This window comes from Bolinopsis microptera, chromosome 5 (assembly GCF_026151205.1).
Source record: "Bolinopsis microptera isolate Bmic1 chromosome 5, MBARI_Bmic_1.0, whole genome shotgun sequence".
In the NCBI taxonomy this organism is placed as follows: Eukaryota; Metazoa; Ctenophora; class Tentaculata; order Lobata; family Bolinopsidae; genus Bolinopsis; species Bolinopsis microptera.
Window position 1 is genome coordinate 16,564,058 of NC_087076.1, and position 20,418 is coordinate 16,584,475.

The 20,418-nt window shown below is 38.3% G+C and overlaps 4 protein-coding genes across 12 annotated transcripts in view; 3 read left to right on the forward strand and 1 right to left on the reverse strand.

The window, feature by feature from the left end:
- LOC134814939 (cleavage stimulation factor subunit 1-like) overlaps nt 1-20,418 on the reverse strand; it is a 58,545-nt gene that overhangs the window by 23,856 nt on the left and 14,271 nt on the right. The gene's annotated exons all lie outside the window — the stretch shown is intronic.
- LOC134814934 (uncharacterized) overlaps nt 1-20,418 on the forward strand; it is a 125,204-nt gene that overhangs the window by 4,145 nt on the left and 100,641 nt on the right. The gene's annotated exons all lie outside the window — the stretch shown is intronic.
- LOC134814640 (dimethylglycine dehydrogenase, mitochondrial-like) lies at nt 3,479-13,641 on the forward strand. 2 transcript variants are annotated; one of them, XM_063822794.1, is made up of 19 exons: nt 3,479-3,705; nt 3,983-4,098; nt 4,221-4,377; nt 4,479-4,577; nt 4,711-4,778; nt 4,992-5,148; nt 5,260-5,352; nt 5,471-5,589; nt 5,828-5,946; nt 6,289-6,467; nt 7,183-7,328; nt 10,823-11,034; nt 11,149-11,384; nt 11,532-11,662; nt 11,892-12,106; nt 12,264-12,421; nt 12,563-12,760; nt 12,963-13,087; nt 13,290-13,641. In XM_063822794.1, the coding sequence occupies exons 2-19, from the start codon at nt 3,998-4,000 to the stop codon at nt 13,381-13,383; spliced, it is 2,607 nt and encodes an 868-aa protein (XP_063678864.1). In that variant the 5' UTR covers nt 3,479-3,705; nt 3,983-3,997; the 3' UTR covers nt 13,384-13,641. The 2 variants fall into 2 exon arrangements, with proteins under 2 accessions (XP_063678864.1, XP_063678865.1); XM_063822795.1 differs by having other exon boundaries at nt 3,484-3,559.
- LOC134814937 (SH3 and multiple ankyrin repeat domains protein 3-like) overlaps nt 19,509-20,418 on the forward strand; it is a 50,896-nt gene continuing 49,986 nt past the window's right edge. For both annotated transcript variants that reach the window (XM_063823291.1, XM_063823292.1), the window contains exons 1-2: nt 19,509-19,761; nt 20,117-20,188. In XM_063823291.1, the coding sequence (XP_063679361.1) occupies nt 19,522-19,761; nt 20,117-20,188 (312 nt within the window). In that variant the 5' untranslated portion in view covers nt 19,509-19,521. The remainder of the gene's footprint in view (nt 19,762-20,116; nt 20,189-20,418) is intronic.

Consider the following 20,418-nt stretch of genomic DNA (forward strand, 5'->3'; position numbering starts at 1 on the left):
AGAATGTAAGAATGCGATATTAACTATTGTCTTACATCTTCAAGTATATATACCTAAGAACACTTGATCGGCTCACTCCCGTTGCATGCCTTTGGCACGTACGTTTCACATCCCTTGATACGAGAACCCCCCCCCCCCCCCCCCCCCCCCCCCCCCTTTAGCAAGAGCTCCCGTGCCTTATGTGATCTACGAGTCGAGCAGTCAGATCATGTTTACTTTTTAATGTACAGCTATGATTTACAGAATTGACATGTGAACTCTACCCTATATCTAGCCCATTTCTGGGTCAATTAAATTCTACTGATGGATCACATCACTAATTATACGTCACTAATTGGTGATATGATCTGACCCCTGATAATCGGAGGCCCCCTTTGTCGGCCTCCCGCAAATACTATGTCATGTATATACAGGCTATTATATTTATGTTCATAATCATATCCACCGAATAGAGATTCGGCGGAATGACAGGCTGAGCGCGGTCCAGTAATGTACCATAAGGTCTTAGAAGTAAGATTTGGAACTATTATTAGCACCAGGAAAAGGATATCAGAAGTTCTGTAAGGTTGCAGGAGAAAAACTAAGGATCTAATCAGCGAATTTGTTTGTTTAGGCTTTTAAGAATATAATTGAATTGAAATCATTTCGTTTCCACAAAGGAGCAGAATAAATTCAATTATATAAGTAACAGTTAACACTGCAGTGTCACTATCAGTATTAGTAAATCTACCTCGGCCTCATTACTTGCCTGGGGACCTCAGGATTTTCTGTTCTTATTGAAGATGCGGCGGAATGACAGACTGAGCGCCGCCCAGCAACTTATTTACTTTGTACTCCTTTCATTTGTGCGTGTTGTTTAATGTTTATACAGTTACTAGAAAGCCCGTGGGAACAGGTATGAAGCTAGTAGGTTTCTATTTTTTTGGTAGTCAGTTTTTTATAGAGTTATAGCATCAAAAGTCTCCGTCATAATCGAGTATACAGCCCATTGAAATGTAGCTCGCACTGAAGTCTGAACTCAACGTAATTACCACAAAACCGATCAAAAGATTAAAACGATCATTGCACGTGCACGTACACATTTCAACACCGTTACCGGACCATGGTTACTTTGCAACTACCTATTTCTCATCTATTTGCACGTGGGCGGTCGTACAAACAAAAATAATTCTCTGAATTATAGTAGTACTAGAAAGCCCGTGGTAACAGGGACGAAGCTAGTGGTCTTCTTTGAAAGAAAGTTTTAATCGCATCAAAAAATATCCATCCCAACCGAAGATACAGCCGATTTAAATACCTATAAAACACTTTAAACACAACGTAATTACCACAAAACCGATCAAAATGACGTTAAAACAATCTTTGCACGTGCATGTGTGCATTAAAACACCGTTGCTACGGAACCTTCTGGTTGTTACCTTAATTCCTATTTTTCGTCTGATTTGCACGTGGGCGGTCGTACAGTGTACGTACAAACAAAAATAATTCTCTGATTCTGAATTATAAGTAAGATAGAAGACTAGAAAGCCCGTGGTAACAGGGATGAACTCATGAAGCTAGTAGTTTTCTATTTATTTGGCAGTCAGTTTAGCATAGAAGTACTCAATTAGAGAAAATCGTCTGAGATGGATTGATAGCACAGACACGGACACTTCGTAGGAAGTTTGTGCTTGCAGCACCGGCAGGCAGATGTGAGGGCCGAATCGCTGTTCTTCTTCCGACACTTCTTCCGGCTCACTCCCGTCGCATGCCTTTGGCACGTACGTTTCACATCACTTGATACGAGAACCCCCCCCCCCCCCCTTTAGCAAGAGCTCCCGTGCCTTATGTGATCTACGAGTCGAGCAGTCAGATCATGTTTACTTCTTAATTTACAGCTATGATTTACAGAATTGACATGTGAACTCTACCCTATATCTAGCCCATTTCTTATTAATCAACTACAGCAGGGTGTCAGAATTATTGGCGTGTTTGAAATTTTATGTGTATTTTATGATGAAATCAATATTTTTCGACGGGTCATAACTTTACTTCTGAATATCGAAATTACAAAATTCAAAAACCGGTCTGTAAACAATCGTCTGAACTTTTTCTTAATTCAGAATTTTGTGTTGATGTACCTCAAAACCCATAATTTAGGCCGTTATTTAAAGGGTCGATTCCATACTTGGTTAGATTTACGAAGGAGTAAGGAATTTATGTGTAATTTTTTTTCGGTGAATTTTTTCTGAAATTATTCTTTAGACTAAAGTGCACAGCTCTTCAGGCGATAGCGAAACATATAGAAAACTATAGATTTTATAAAAGCTCTCTTTCTCCTCTGACTGACGCAATAAAATATAGTCGGGCGGACTCTTCCCGGATTTCAGGGGAATCAGCCGAAGGCTTTAAGTCCAATAATCCAAATTTTTCTCTTTCGTCGTGATTATCGACGAAATTTAACTTCTTTCGGACTTCGTTTTTAGACTAAACTGTAGTATGAAGGATTATCTCTCGAATGATCAAGACTCCATAGGAAACTGATCCTCAGAAGTTAAGTTATGATCGTTTCTAAAAGCTTGGGTAAGCTAAAATTTTACGCAAAATTGTCTACGCGCCAATAATTATGACACCCTGCTGTATATACAGCAAACACAAGATAATAGGATTTAAATCATAAAATCGAGTGGCCGAGTAGTCTCGACTCACCCATAGCTTCTCCATAAACGTCTATCATAAGCTTTGTACACTAAATCGTTGAAATTACTTAACTAAATCTTTTATTTACAATCACAATAATATTCTTCGTCATAATGAAATAAATTTGAACGAGGTCTGCCCCTCTTTCCTTTGTAGTCAAGACATCCTAAACATGCAAATCTGGGTCAATTAAATTCTAGTGATTAAATTCTAGTGATGGATCACATCACTATAACTGATGGATCACATCACTAATTATACGTTACTAATTGGTGATATGATCTGACCCCTGATAATCGGAGGCCCCCTTTGTCGGCCTCCCGCAAATACTATGTCATGTATGTACAGGCTATTATATTTATGTTCATAATCATATCCACCGAATAGAGATTCGGCGGAATGACAGGCTGAGCGAGGTCCAGTAATGTACCATAAGGTCTTAGAAGTAAGATTTGGAACTATTATTAGCACCAGGAAAAGGATATCAGAAGTTCTGTAAGTTTGCAGGAGAAAAACTAAGGATCTAATCAGCGAATTTGTTTGTTTAGGCTTTTAGGAATAGAATTGAATTGAAATCATCTCGTTTCCACTAAGGAGCAGAATAAATTCAATTATAGTTAAACTGCAGTGTCACTATCAGTATTAGTAAATCTACCTCGGCATTATTACTTGCCTGGGGACCTCAGGATTTTCTGTTCTGATTGAAGATGCGGCGGAATGACAGACTGAGCGCCGCCCAGCAACTTATTTACTTTGTACTTGTTGTTTGTTTGTTTGGGGACTGGTTTGTAAGCCAGCCAATGTTTACGAGTACTCCTTTCATTTGTGCGTGTTGTTTATACAGTTACTAAGAAAGCCCGTGGGAACAGGGATGAAGCTAGTAGGTTTCTATTTTTTGGTAGTCAGTTTTTTATAGAGTTATAGCATCAAAAGTCTCCGTCATAATCGAGTATACTGATACAGCCCATTGAAATGTAGCTCGCACTGAAGTCTGAACACAACGTAATTACCACAAAACCGTTGGTGGTAAGTGGTTTAATTAATGGTTTTGTACCACAAATGTGACATAAAATGGCTCACTTTTTCTCCCTCCTCGCTCTCTCTCCCATTACTGCATATAATATGCAGCGTGGGTACATAAATCATAATTAGGTTAGCCGCGAGAATCACTGTCATGTAATACTATAAGCTTATTAGAGAGGGGGGGGGGGGAGAAAGTGAAGTCCCGGCCGTAGGCATAAGGCACAGGTTACACTAGTATCATCATACAAATGAAGCTCATGCTTAATCATTACACTTACAGAAAGCACACAGAGTAATGCTTAAGTTCGGTAACAGAAATAATTTTCTAAAGAAGGCATATAATTATTCTCGCTCTCTCTCCTCAAAACCAAACGGATTCCTTGAGCAACACGAAAGGTATGACTATTGAAACCTATCACTCATGTCATACTGCACTAACGATTCCAAAGTAATGCCAGTCTTTCTTATTGAACAATGAACAATGAACATCCGAATTATTTGCGGACTCAATTTCTCAGTGTTGAAACAAGACATGCTAAGGACAACGCTGAGGTTGTAATAATTGGAGGAGGATGTGTTGGTACTAGTTTGGCGTATCATCTCGCAAAGTTTGGAGTGAAAAATGTGGTGCTTCTTGAGAAAACTGAACTCACTGCTGGATCAACATATAGTGCAGTAAGTATCGTCATCTGTATGAGATTTTGTTGAAACATTCGAGATTTTTGATTTTTTTCTTCAACTATTATTTCGAAGTAATTTCGGACAAAATCTTGTAGGCTGGTCTGACAACATACTATAATCATGGTATCAACATGCGGAACCTACATTACGAGTCACTTAAGCTTTTCGAAACAATTGAAGCAGAAACTGATCAGGTAAATCATAAACTATAGATGAAAGAATTTCAAATAAGTTTCACCATCTAAAATTTTTTGGATTTTGAAGTTTTGCTTTTTTACTCATTAGAGCTGAATTTATCCCTAAAGTTGACGAAAATGTTAATTTCAGGAAATTGGATTTAACGCCACTGGTTCACTCCGTTTGGCCCATACAAAAGAACATTTCAACGAGTTCAAGTAAGAATATTTATTATGTAGCAGTTATAGATACTTCTCTTGCAATCAAATGAATTAAAATTTATAACTTGATATTGATTGTTGAATTCCGACAATTTGGCTGAAATTCTTATATTATAACCTATGCAGTAATCTTTGACACGATTACAAATGCATCTAATCATCAGATACTGATAATGGTAATGATTACCTCTGAACCATCTTTCTGTCCAGATACATGATGAGCCGACATACGTGGCACCGAGCCAACGAGCATCTAGTTGACCCCGACACTATAGAACAGATGCATCCTTTTCTGAACATGGAGGGAATTAAAGGGGGGTTATACACCCCTGGTGATGGTCATACCGACCCTTATAGTCTTACTATGGTGGGTTCTATAATAGTCATACCTTCTAAAACAACACCATCTAAATCAAATTTTTATTACCTTTAAAAAATTCGCCCTAACTGAAAGGTCTTATAACAACCGTTCATGCAGGCGTATGCTAAAGGAGCCCGAATGTATGGAGCAACATTAGTGCAAGACTGTATAGTCACTGGCACTAAACAGAGGGCTGACGGAACATGGGAGGTAAGGTTTTGTTGACCTTTGTTAACCACTCCAATTACTCCAAAATTAATTTAGTGAGTGTTGTTGTGTATCACATCTCTGCTATTTTATGTGCTATTAATGACGACAATTTGGACAGGTGGATACACCTTCTGGAAAAATAAACACAAAGCAACTGGTGAACGCTGCCGGATTCCACGCCAGAGAAATCGGGCAGATGTCGGGGCTTAATCTACCTCTTGCTCCTGTACACCATCAGTACGTATTGGTTTTCAAATTGAGCTAAAATCTATGACATTAAAGACAAAATGTTATAATTGAATTATAATTGAATTATAATTGATCAATTATAATTGATGAGTGTGATTGGTAGTTCAAAATTGTAGTATTGCATGTTAGCTTCTCATTGTCCTAATATTAGTGACCAATAACACTAATTGGTCACTAATTAATCACACAAATTAACACAAATTATAACAATTAATCAACACCTCAGGTACCTGGTTTCTGCAAGTGTTCCCTTATTGGAAGACTGGCAGAAGAACCAGAACGGTCGTCAGATTCCAACTATTCGGGATCTTAGAGGTTCTTACTACGTGAGACAGGAACGAACAGGTTGCTAGTCATAACTATAAGGACAATATTGTAATGTGTGCTGTTTTAACGGGTGATACTCGTAAAATATTTGTTCCAAATATTAGGACCGTCGACGAGTCCAACTCGGCGCGCGTCCTGGTAGGTTATAAACCTACAAGTGCTGTTGTGACATTGTTTGATAAATTAAGTCCCCAAGAAGCCTGAAGCTAAAAAAATGAGTTGGTTTTGTATTTTTGGCTGCAGATAATGCCAACCAGAAATATTATAGCTGTGGTTCACTAAAGACGCTTAATTAAATTCTTGTATTTGTGTTTCTACTGTATTCCATCTACAACATTGTGACAACGTTAACAAAACCAGGACTATTGATTGGACCGTACGAGGCACCAGATAAGATGAAGATTCAGGAGGACTGGTATGATAACGGCATCCCTAGAGGTTTCTCTAAAGAAGCATACGAAAGTGATTTGGATCGTATTGATAGGTGCATAGAACATTGTATGGAACTGATGCCAATAATGCAGGAAACTGAAATTCAGGTTAGCAGTTAACTTATTTAGGTTAGGATTTTAGATCCAAGAAATAGAAATTTGACCAAAACCCATAATCATGGGTAGAGTGAACCGCTGCCGGTGTCTCTCTTTTCCAAACAAAAGGAAATGATATTAATTTGAGGAACCGTCCGCAAATGCAAATTGATACCGAGAATAAAATCGGTCGCTCGCTTTTCCCATTCAATAAGCTTTATTACAATTCGTAAGCCGATTTTTTTACAGTAGATTTGGTCAACGTCTAGACGCCCTGTAAAATTTCAGATCTCTAACTCATTTTTAACATGGTTTTTAAGGCACCTGAATATGGCGATTTTGGGTTTTTTACCTAATTTCGTATAACATGCTGGCCCGTATTTTGCGCAAATTTCTTAAAAACCTCCACATAACTATTTCTTATTCCTGTCATCTTTAACATTGAATTAGAATGTTTTGAACTTAAATATACCTGCTGAACTACTTTCGATGAGTCTTAATGCCTGAAAAACAATAAAGGGGATATAATAGTATAGGGGGTAAATAGTATTGTGAATATAATGGCAACGGTAATGCTTGCCAGCATTGTGATAGACTGTTGTAAATAAAACCCTCATTTAATTTCGCTTTTAAGAAATTAAATCTTCCGGTAATATTATACCCAGAATAATTGCTATCGCTAACTTAAGTTCAGAGAAACCTGGAATTTCTAGAAATACTTCCGCAGAACGCGATAGCAGGACCGATTACATACTCTCCCGACATGTTACCGATGATGGGACCAACTCACCACCTAACTAATTACTGGCTAACAGTCGGATTTGGCTGCTTCGGTATTGTGCATTCTGGAGGTGCTGGAAAATACCTTGCTAGGTCAGTTTTCTCGCTAAATTCCTTGCTACATTACCTGCTTTTGGGCAGTTAGGATAGCTTAGCATGTAATTGAATCTCATAATGCAAAATAAAACTGGTAAACATAATATGAATATCTTATGGTACGGCACAAGCACGTGGTAGTCGAGTGACGTAGTCACGAGACATGCCCCCGTGACACAGCACTCTGCTGCAATGGCCATTCACAAGCGTCTCAGAGTAAAACCGGTTTTTCTGAATATCTATGTGAGATTAGATTCACAATTCACATCCTTATAGTTCTAGAGAACAGCACGGGTCAAGCATGAAGTATCATTTTAAATGTTTTAAATTAGAGTAGATCGGAAAGGAACTACTTTCATAAATTTGAACAGGAAATTATCACCAACAATAATTTGAAAATATATTCAAGTTTTATTTATCAAAACTACCTGGTAAAGCGGATTTAAATAAAGCGCTTTTTTCACTCCTAATAATTAAGGCGACTAATCATTTCTTAAGAACAAGCACCATCGACACACTGTTTTATGCAGGTGTAACGGAAACTGACATTATTAAGAGGACCAGACACAGGAAGATGTGGACTCACCTATCGGATGGAACCCTGAATAAGTCTCAGTTAGACTTTATTCTAGTGAGGAAGAAGTGGAGGAACAGTGTCAAAAATACTGAAGTCTACAGCTTCTTTAGTACACTGGGTACTGATCATAGACTTGTTTTGTCTAAGATCAAGCTATCTCTTCGACGAGCAAAAAAGCAACCCAAGAAAACCTGGTATAATTGGGGAGAACTTAAATCGGATGAAGACCTACAGAAGAGATATGCAGTAGAAGTCAAGAATCGGTACTCTGCTTTATGCGAGCAAACCGATGAAAGTGAGGTTACGGAACTGTATGGGCATTTTGTTGATGCGATTGCTGATACCAACAAAGCCATACTGCCTAAGAGAGAAAAGAAGAGACGTGACGATTTCGCGGGTGATCAGCGAGTTCAAAGCGTGCGTACAGCCTTGCAGCAAGCAGAGACTGTCTATCACCGAGATCCTAGTGAAGACAGTCGACTGTCTGTTAAGCTACTAAAAACTGAACTGGATCAGGTGTACCAGGACATCTTTGAAGAAGATCTAGTTGCCAAGGTTAGAAGGGTCGAAATGGCTGCAGACAGATGCAAAAACAAAGAAAGTTGGAATGTCATAAATGAGATAACTGGCAGGAAGGCCAAGGGGGCAACTCAAATAAGGGGCAACGGAGCCGAAGAAAGGAAGAAAAATTGGCTTGGACATTTCACGAATCTGTTAGGGAGTATACCGGATGTGGAAAACGAGCATCCTAGGATCGAGAATCAATTTGAAGGACTCAACATCAGTACAGAACCTTTTACTGTGGATGAGCTTAAAGCTGCTAAACACAGGATAAAAGAAGGTAAAGCACCAGGTGATGACGGCATACCACCTGAAGTCCTCAAAAGATGCGACCTGGATGACATCGTGCTGTCCTTCTGCAACAAAGCCCTGACAGATGGTATTGCGCCAGATCAGTGGAGGATAAGTAACATCATCCCGGTTCCCAAAAAGGGAGACCTGACCAACCCTGGAAACTGGAGGGGGATATCTTTGACTTCTCTCGTAGCTAAGACTCTTAATAGAATGGTGCTTAATAGGATCCAGCCGGCTATAGAGGGGGTACTTAGGGACACTCAGAATGGTTTTCGGGAAGGACGGTCCACTACTAGTCACATCTTGGCACTCAGAAGGATTCTAGAGGGGGCTAGACAGAGAAATTTACCGGTAGCTATGGTGTTTGTTAATTTTAAGAAGGCCTTTGATTCACTTCACCGGGGAATTTTGATGCAAATACTAAAGGCCTATGGAATACCGGACAGTATTGTAGATATCATTAATCTTCTCTATGTCAACACGAAGGGCAAACTTATAACACCAGATGGGGATACCGAGCTATTTGATATCCTGGCAGGAGTTCTTCAAGGGGATACATTAGCACCATACTTGTTCATTGTAGCCCTTGACTATTGCATGAGACAAGCCTTAAGCAAGCATCCTGAAATAGGATTTACCATTAAGCCTTATCGGAGTAGGAGAGTCAAGGCGGAGAAGATAACAGACACTGGTTTTGCAGATGACATTGCTCTGATAGCAGATACTGTAAAGGAGGCAGAGATGCTGATGCTAGAGGTAGAAAGAGTTGCTGCTACAGTGGGACTTAAAATGAACGAAGGGAAAACCAAATTCATTACTCAGAACATCGAGAACCCTGATACCATCAAGTCCCTGGGTAACAACACAATAGAGCACGTGGAAGACTTTACCTATCTTGGTTCTAGAATCAGAGACAGTGAGAGTGATATCAGGGTTAGGAAAGGAAGAGCATGGGGAGCATGCCACACTCTCAAAAAACTTTGGAAATCTAACCTTAGAAAGTCTATCAAGACCAGAGTGTTCACAGCACTAGTCGAGTCGGTACTGAACAAACTGATCCTCTGGAAGCCGAGTCATGGGCATACTAACAGGGGGCGACCTTACCTAACACTACTAGATAACCTAAATCAGTAGATGAGATAGCTAGACTGATGGAGGACAGAAAGCTGTGGAGAACTGTTGTCAATGGATCTCGGGAATACTACCCGCCTTAAGTCAGTCAAGTCAGTCAGACACAGGAGCGTAGTCACGAGACGTAATGGATGAGACATCAAAATAAATGAAAATTCCTGGCACAAAAAGATCGAATAGGACCGGGTCCTTGCACGCTAATCCTCTCAATCTCACCTCAAAACTCAATTAAAAGATCTGCCAAAAAATGCGTTACTCAATAAGTTGTTTGGAGTATACAAACAACTTATTGAGTAACTAAAAACCGGTTTTACACGTGCCCACAAGTAAGCATCCAATGAAATAGAGGAAATCTTTCACGTGACACGCAAGAATGATCATGCTATAGGCCACGTGGATCGTCTCTGATTGGTCAGCGTTACGGAAGAAAATAGAAAAACGTGTTTTTTTAATTGTTAATTAAGTCCAAATTTGTTTTTTTGTCGCAAATTGTAGCCTTATCTATCTTGATTTTTTTATTAAATACTTTTCAAATTTTACAGAGTACAGCAATAGATGAATATAAAATAGAATCGTTCAAAATATCGCCCCCATCTGTAAAATATGATGGGCACCCAAACACGGTAAACACATACTGAACTATGTCCGCAGTAACTTGGACCCATTACATCGAATTAATCTAAATCCAAAAATTTATGAAAAACTATTTAAGAACAAACAAATCCATGGTGAATAACTGTGGATATAGAGTCAAAATTGGTATTTCAATACGTCAAATTCCAGATACATTAGATAATAGATAATAGATAGATGTGCCGTACCATAAGTAAGTTATGGAACAATTGTCGGAACTCGTGCCTTCGGCACTCGTTGCTCCAGCAGTTCCATAACCTACCTTATAGCTCACTCCTTGCAAATTGTCTATCAGATGGATGATAAACGGAGAACCTGACTACGACCTGATAGAATGTGATCCAGATAGATTTTCTGACTGGACGGACAGGAAGTTTCTAATGGAGAAGGCTCGAGAGTCCTACGGAATGAACACCTCACCTGCGTATCCTAAAGAGGAGAGGTGGGCAGGACGACCTACAGAGAGGGTGAGCGGAGCTTACCAGGAAATTAAAGAAAGAGGAGCTGGTAGGTGCAGAGTTCCTCACTTCTTTTTTAGGTAGGTTCAGTCTTTTTAGTCTTTTGTTCACTTTAACATTTAAAACAAGCGACACATAATGCTAGATTACCTTTTAACTACAGCGTTTGGGTTCAATGCTGGGTGGGAACAGGCGCGCTTCTTTGCAACTCAAGGGGAACTCAAGACCACACCAGCCTGTTACACGAGGAAACATTGGCATGATGCCGTAGGCAGAGAAGTTGATCTCCTTCTCAACGGAGTTGGTGTAGCTGATCTCACTTATTTCGGGAAGTTCATTTTGGAAGGTCCAGGTGCAACTAAGTTCCTCTCCTCGATGGTTGCTAATACTCTACCCAAGGTCTGTAAATGGTACAAAACAAATGCTAATGTTCGTGTAAACTGTGCCAAATGTTCACAACTCAAAACCCACTAATATTCAGCCACCGTCAATATTGAATTCAACGTTCATTCTCTATCAAACATCTGATGATACGAATATTTACAGGAACAACAAGTTAACCTGTCTCACATGCTTACTCCTAACGGTAAAGTTTACGCTGAACTAACAATATCTAGACTTGGAAAAGAGCGGTATTATCTAGTGACAAGTGCTGGCAGTGAATTACATGATCTCAGGTAGTTATACTACTAAAAACAATATCACCCCAATAACTTATAGGGGTGATATTGTTTTTGGGCAATCTGGTTTAGCCGTATTTTCAAGACCAATTTAGGAAGTGCGCTAAATTCGTTTTTTTCACTCACTATTATGTCTACTTTCACACGCGTCTAATACTTCAATCAATGAGTGTTGATCCAAATGACCAGTCTAAACAGAATAAGTAAACAAAAATTCATGTGACAGGTGGCTGAAGCATCATATGCCTGAGAATGCAGAGTTTACACTGCAGAACGTGACCGATCAAATGGGAGTTCTAGCAGTAACTGGGAAATATTCCCGTGACGTCATGACCAAGCTTACTGACAGTGCTATGTCTCATGAAGATTTCCCGTTTTTGGAATGTCGTGAAATGAGTTTGGCCGGATATGATGTTCAGGCAACAAGGATTTCGTACACTGGTAAATTATAATGACTAGCAGGAACCCCGTCTAACCCTAAACAAAGTGACCCAACAATATTTAGTTCAGGATAAGTTAGAACTCAAGGAATGATTCCTCGTAAAATGTACATTTAATTAATGCATACTTTAGATTCTAATATTTTTGTAAACTCCAGGTGAGTTAGGATGGGAAATTCATCATGATCGAAACGACACAGGCGCCCTTTACAAGAGAATTCTAGAAGCAGGAGCTGAATTTGAGATCGGAGATTATGGTTGGTTTGCAACAAACTCCTTAAGACTTGAAAAAGGATTGAGGCACTGGGGAGACGAGGTGACTTTTGCAAATTAAATCTTTCTCGGTTTTAATGGTCACATACACATCGGATTAAATCGGAATAAGGACAATAAGATTGTTCAATTTCAGGAACATTTGAAAAACTGCCAACATTTAAAATGTATTCTTCAATTTCAGATGAATCTGGATAAGAACCCCTTCGAAGCCGGTTTAGGGTCCTTCATAAAAACAAACAAAAAAACACCTTTCATCGGTCAAGAGGCTTGTAAGGAAATGCTAGGTAACGAGTTGAAGAGCAAATTAGTGATGTTGACTGTTGATACTCATGGTTATTTGGATCCGGAGGGTAACGAGACTATTTGGTTTGACAACCAGGTATGCAAGAATTTAAACCTGTTGCATAGTTGCTTAACATATTGCATCATAATTGATGAACAAATATTTTTCCCAGTTTTCTTCTCAGGGTCAATTTGTTAATAAAATGAAATAGTAGTCGACCCTGTTATTTAGTTAACTAATTAGTTAACTAATTAGTTAACTAATTGCCAATTGGTCAACTAATAGTGAAATAATACAGGTGGTTGGTAACACTACATCTGGAGCCTGGAGTTACAGCGCCAATACAAGTATTTGCATGGCATACCTCCCAACCAGTCTTACTGAACTAGGTTCCAATGTGTACGTTGAACTCCTAGGCAAGAGGTAAGACTTAGGTAAACGGGTTAGATAGATCTCAGTGTATTGTGAAATGTTCATGATGAGGAGCAACCTGTAAGGAAATGACCGGTTTGGTTCTACACTCTGTGATACGTTGTCATGGAAAATCTGCACCTGTATATCCAGTATTTTAACTTAACAACTCATCCAACCAGTACAGGCTAGTTACTATTAAGTATTATTTCAGATACAAAGCCACTGTAGTCAACGACCCGATGTACGAGACAGAGGCAGTTAGATCAAGAAATGATCTCAAAGAAGACCGAGCTGATTTCAGTTAGTGACTCAGAGATATACACAGAAAACTTGTGTCAGGATCTGCAGATGCATATCCTAAATCTAAGTTTTAAATATTTTGACCATCGCCATTAAAGAACGAAATCTGGACCCAAATCATTTTAATTATTGACAGGGAGTTTATACATTTTTAAGGTTGTTGAACAATACATATTATTAAAATTATACTGTTTTTTAACGATTCGAAAAAGAAATCGCACCGTATTTAACATTTAAACAATTAACCAAAATTCTCGTAACCATTTATCAGTGTCTAATTTCTCCGACAGTATATCGTCCATATCAAATCTCTGAACGTGTACGTGTATCTAAAAAGATAAAAGCGTGAAGCGTAAGCTAGTGAACTTATTTTTTCTCTTGTATCTATATTATAAACTTGACGAAATCTCCCTGGAAACGGTGACCATAAAAATGACCCTCTGGCATGACCAATTTCAGCTTGCAAATAGAGTTGAAAACTGGTGATTTTTAGCGAGGTTGCAGAAAAAAGAAAAGGAATAGAACACAGCATTTTTAGAATTTTGATTTAGGCTTTAGATTTTTATAATTAGCGTCGAAAGAGAGGAATAATTAGCGACAGAATAATGGCGTTATTTTAGCAAAAGTTAAGTGCGTCGTTGCGTAGCAACAGCAAGAGATTTTACGGGGACCTCAGGCTATTATGTTCATAAATAGAGATTCGGCGGAATGACAGGCTGAGCGCGGCCCAGTAACAAGAGATTGTACGTACATGAGCTTTGAGCAAGCATAGATTAACAACTCGCGTTTACGTCATAATAATATCGGCATTTGTTCACATACAACCGCACTCCTGGTAGTATTCAAACGACAGGGAGGATCTCAACAGCTGGTGGACGTGACACGGATGGGTACATCTACTCCAGAAAGAAGCCTGAAGATACAGCAATCTACTCAGACTCTGCTTGGCGATGCCGGAAGAACAACCCTCCTACCAAGTGTTCCTGTCATGCCTACCTCATCCTGTCAAATAACTCCGTATCCCTTGGCTCCAGACCTCACAACTTATTGGTGCCCTGCGCCCATTATTGATTATGGAATCCGTCTAATAAGTTAAGTATTAAATATACAAGAACTGGAAGGAGTTTAACGGACATTCACATCTCGAATAGTAGAAACTCAACACCTTGTTTACTGGGGGAGATTGGAAAAACTTTCGCACTCATGTTCATGATTTTAATTCTACAGTTAAATTTGCCGTTAAACTATACAGCTTATACTGTTTACTTCATGATTGGGTCGTAATTCAAAATTAAAAGCTAATTTGACAAGAAGTGGGGCCATCGGTGAGGCTCATCTTTTGCCATGCTGTCTTGCGACTGAACAGCATGGCAAAAGGCATATGATCTTTATATGAAAGATTCTTGTGTTTAGCTTGTACTAGTAGCCCTAATTTGTAATTGGGTACTTCTTCATCATTCATGCGTTATGATCCCAGCAAACCTTATAACTTGTTGGCCTTGTTACTAGATCATAGGAGGTATAATTTAAACAGACGGTTGAGCTTGCGCGCGACATTAAGTGATTTGCACGCGTGGCACATTCCAATTTTCAAGCAGCCAGGCACGTGACAGTGACACAATTAGGCAATTAGACGACAAAAATCTGCACAGTTAAAGTTGTAAACTTTTGATCGCCCCAAAATAAGACTTTTCTGGAGATTTTGAAATAACTCAAACATAAAAATTTACAATGTCTCAATAGTAGAGGCTCTTACGGGCAAAAAGACGTGTTTTCTGCTACGAGTTTAGAGACCTAACCGCTAATTGGACACAATAGTATGATGTCTAAGGATCGATAATATGTTAAGAAGTATAAATTTGGCCTTATTAGTCACGTGCTATACCAATGCGCGTTTTAAACTTTGACAGTCTATTACTCTAAGGCAAATAGAGTAATTATATTCATATTTTGTCAGCAATAAGATCACATTATTTTCTATTTAGTGTGAAAATATGAGCTAGAACGGACATAATCTCGCTGAGTTATAGCTGTTTGAAATTTATGATGAACGCGCGGGTGCCAATTGATAACAACTAAATGCTTTTGCGCGTAGTGCGCGTCGAAAATTTGGCAAAAACGCTTGCGGAGTGAAAATATTCAAACTTCGATAAAGTATATGATGTGGGTACTTCTCGGAAAGGAAAAATTTAGGCAAACACGATGTGACTATTTTTGGGTTGATTTAATACAACTGCAAAAAATTATTCAAACTTAAAGCAAAAAAGTCAAAATTTTTACCACTTTTTTGGATTTTTACCTCAGAACAAATAGAGGGATTTGTTTTATTTTTATACAATCTTGTGCGGCTGTCTTTTAGCTATCTTTATGCAAGTTTTGCCGACATGCCAACAAAATTAACTTGCTCAAAATATCAAAAAACATGGTTTTTTGGCCCAAAAATCGGTTTTTTTGCGATTTTACCCCAGAACAATCAGTCCAATCATCTTGAAACCACTTTCAATCGATTCTACGGTCAAAAATACGTGTAGTAAGGTGTATCTGGGGTCCCTAACGTATCGAGCAGACAATGCCCGTAAGAGCCTCTACTACAAATTTCCTTGACGGATGTTACTCGTCTAAATTTCTTCGAAGTAGCGCGCGCCGCTTTCTTCTCGAAATGTTGGCCCGATGGCAAATGCTACGAAGTAGCGCGCGCTTGTATCACGTTGCGACCCCCACGGTCGTTTCACTATGGTGGGGTTTATCGTCCTGACGATACAGGGGGAGCCGCGCACTTCGTGCGCGGCGGGTCATACAACGTATGACAAGCGCGCGCCGCGGGCCAAATCATTAACAATGGTCAAAAATTCCCCCCTGGGGCCGGGGGAAATGTTACAAACAACAAATCGACCATTTTGCAAATAACCGGAAGTCTCTAGCTCTTTTACTTTCGAAGTTGGCCCCTGCCAGTATATATATATATATATATATAGTAAGGTTTCTTGGGTAGGTGAAGTATTTTGGCTATATTAATTGTTAGTATAATTTGGGGGACGTCGCCGCTTTGACGCGCAGCGCAAACTTTCATTCTTACTTCGCATCGACTATCATTCTGACTAGATCATTGCTTTGTTAATTTGCAAAGCAACGATCTGGAAGGGTTGACGTTATCAATCAACTATGTAATATAAATACAATTGTGAAGAGACAACTTTTATTAATCATCATGTATTGTGTAAATTGTAAATATTACTTAAATATTACTATTGAGATGCATGAATTTGACAATATTGATGTACGAATTTAGAGTTGTTCAAATTTACATCATACATGAACATCATGATCAAACATTGTTTACCTAAATGGACGATGTTTACTGTACTTTGTATAAAAGCATTTTTACCTGGTACGCCAATCTCTGTGCCATGTACGCGCGGCGCTCTTTTCAACCTTCATTGTTCATGCGTATTAAAAAAGCGAGCAATAAACTAAAAAGCTAGGTAAAAAGCATTAATTTGGGGAGGTCGCCACTTCGACGCGCCCGTGAACAGTTGACAGTGAATTATCATTGCATCAATGAAACAAGACACATGTTTGGATGATGATTAATAACTCTACATGATACACATCCCTAACAAAAGTATGTAGTGAAACCTTATTAACCCTAACGAGAGATTAGATAAACTGCCTTATACGGTCATATCACGTGATCGAGACAGTTTTTCACCAATACAGGGGAGCATTTTAACCCTATGTCCTGTAGGGTGACTCGGAATCAGCGTCCGAAAATACATCGATTCTAGTCGGTTTCAACTGTCGGGCCCTTATACTTATAGACAAATCTCGAAGATCGGGTGTAATTGACATACGTTGCATGCCACTTTTCGCGCGCGAAGCATGTATCAAGGGTGTAAAGTGATTATATTAAGCACGCTCGGCCATTTTTCAATGAAACAAGAAATTTAATTTTAGTACAATGGAAATATAACCAATAATGCTCATTTGGTGTATGACTTTTTGTTTGCTAATTAATTGGGTTGTGAAAGGACATGCTAGGCAACTAACAAAGCAAGGATCGAATGTGTGGGTCTGAAAGCTTTTGCATACACCGAAAATGCTATAGACCAGAGCTTGCTTTACTTTGAAATCGTATTAATAAAACAAATATAATAAAACAAATATTTATTTTTACGGCATAATCAAACAATATCAATAATAAATAAATCAGGGGAGGCTTGAAGAGGTTTCTAGTGCCAAAGGCCACTGCTTATCTTTAGGATTTGAGAGTGACCTTATTGTCATCGCCAAGAAGATACTATTCAAAAACTACAATTAAAGCTAAGCAAAGTATAACGTATAATTTACCTGGCCTGTAATAGAGTTTAGGCTTTTTTGTTTATAAACTGAAGCTATGGCGGAATGACAGGCTGAGCTAAGAGCTGCCTAGTAAAATAATTTCATTTAGATATGGTTAATCTTACTGGGCGGCACTCAGCCTGTCATTCCGCCGAATCTCTATTTATGTTTATGAACATAATAGCCTGGTGTCCCCAGGTAAGCTAAGGTTAATCCTAAACGTTCAACTGATACTCTCGATTTAAGTGATAAGTAAAGTAAGGTAAGCAGCGACTATTGAAAATTGTATTTTCATTACCTGAGGACCCCTAATATTGTTAATAAACACTTGATTGAAGCTGCGGCGAAATGACAGGCTAAGCGCCGCCCTGTAATTCGTTTAGTGAAATGTGAACGTATGGAAAACGAGAGTAATCATAATGATTATCTGTGGTTCCATCCATATTTATCAAAGAAGAAGTTTATTAATTTGAACTAGGGCTGTTTGAAATGTCTGATTTATTAAAATTAACTTTATGAAGTTATGAGAAAGCCTTTGGTCACCAGGAGAATTCTTTGATAGTCAGTTTTTATTGCATCAAAAAATATTCATCACGTCCGAAGATGCATCCCATTAATGTGTAGATTGCACTAAACACAACGTAATAACAACAAAACCAATCAAAACGAAGCTATAAAATAGTAAAATCTTTGCATGTCCACCTGTGTGTTTCCACTTGCGTTACTATGCAATTAACTTCTTACTTCTCATCTTATTTGTACTTGGGCAGTCAAAAGCACAAAAAGAAACTATTTGTTCCTTTGAGTAAGTGCATTAGCCTATCTTAATATTTTTAAAAGCTTTTAAAAGCAACTTCACTATATATATAAGCAAAAGTGGTTTTCGTAGTTAAATGTTCGATGCTTTGGCTTTATTAGGGCTGTATGTTTAACATGTGGATTGTGGTACACTAAGGTTTTGCATCTTCATCCACCTCTGCCTTGATTGCTATTTTTGGCTTGATTTGATTCCGGCTTTTATATCCGGTTCTTTTCTGGTTTAGAAGCTGCTAGGCAGGATATCAACCGTAAATTTAAAGATTTGGTGTACTCAGGTAACATTCCAGGTCCTCACAATCTGATCTCAATACTTGAAAGCATGTCTCGAGATATGGTACCAGTAAAAAAGGTGCATGATGAATCCTTAGCATAGAAACACAGGGTTTAATGGCATGAGGTTCACGAAATCGGAAATTTCAAAACTTTTACCATACATTTTAAAATTTTCGGATATAGATTGATATCCTACATACCGTTTCAGGTCAAGCAGCCAAATCCCTAGACTGGTACTCGGTTCTTAGTCGTTTGTGATTTGTATTGAATATAGTGTACTTTACAATATAGATCTATACAATGGAGTACAAGTTACCAAGGGTGCCATGACAGCCTCTTATCTTTTTACATAGTTCCTAAATGTGCTAACTTACAATGGAGTCTGTCTAATCCCATTAAGATTACACTTACACATAAAATAGTTGAAAAGCATGAGATAAGTGATTCTATTATCATGTGACAAAAACAAATGACAGAATGACCTTCCCAATTGATTATATATCCTGATACTGGTCAATGTAGTGTTCCTTTTGTTTTGCATCCAGAATTGTCTATCATTATCTGGACCATACTATTATTTGCCTATTGAACAAATCTAGTCTTAAATTTCAATTTGAACAACCTTCTCATTGATGATATCATATAGTAACACCTATAAAAAAGATGCTCTTGTTCTTAAACGATAATACTATGCAGATGACCTGAAAGACAGAATGGCTTATGCAACATTAGATAGTCGCTACAAAAGACACTCTAATGACCGGTATGGAAATGGGTTCAGTTCATTGAAACGAGCTGTAAGTTCAAATTCCTTGGGGAGGTCATCTTCACTAAATAGATCAAATTCCATAATTAGAGCAGCAACAGCATTCCAGAACAGAGACTCAACCGCAGTAAAAGACAAAGCGAATCAATTGCAGCTTCATGTTAAGATCTCTGAGAAGAAACTAGAGGTTAGCTGTCAAACGATCTTCATAACTTTCTACATTTACACAAATTTTATCATTGCTTTATTGTAATACAAGTTATAAAAACTGAAGAATCAACTTTTATTTTAAGTTTTAACTGTATTATGTATTTGAGAATATTGACTAGAAAAGTGTAGCCTGTAAGTCAAGGTAGTTGACGCGTCCCCACACAACAGGAAACAGTCTAATTGTCACCTTACTCTGCTTCAATACACATACCATTGTTACAAATATTGGCTCTTCCTCTATTCAATTATCAAGTTTCTTTTAGGAATTCAAAATTTAATGAAAACAAGTTTATGACACATTGCGATATCTTGTTATCAATTACCACTTTCAGTCTGTCATCACGGTCGACATCAACGCAAAGATATGGGAAATCAAAAATCAGATCGTACTATCATTATGCCCCGTAAGTGAAATAAATAAATTTCACATGTTGCCCATAACCAGGCTATATTACTCTAATAAAAAGTATCAAAAGACAAAAGACTCCCATTACTTTAATCAAAAAGTTATTGCCCCTCATTACAAGTTTTGAACTAATTGTTCCTTATTGTGTAAGTTTTCAACTAATTGTTCCTCATTACAAATTTTTAACTAATTGCCCCTACTACAACTTGAACCTGGTTTTGTCTATCA

Bases quoted from the DNA above. Each gene is read 5' to 3' on its own strand.
- LOC134814640 (XM_063822795.1), top strand. The intron at 5,590-5,827 runs GTACGTATTGGT...TCAACACCTCAG, and splicing joins CTTGCTCCTGTACACCATCA to GTACCTGGTTTCTGCAAGTG. The intron at 11,385-11,531 runs GTCTGTAAATGG...GAATATTTACAG, and splicing joins TTGCTAATACTCTACCCAAG to GAACAACAAGTTAACCTGTC.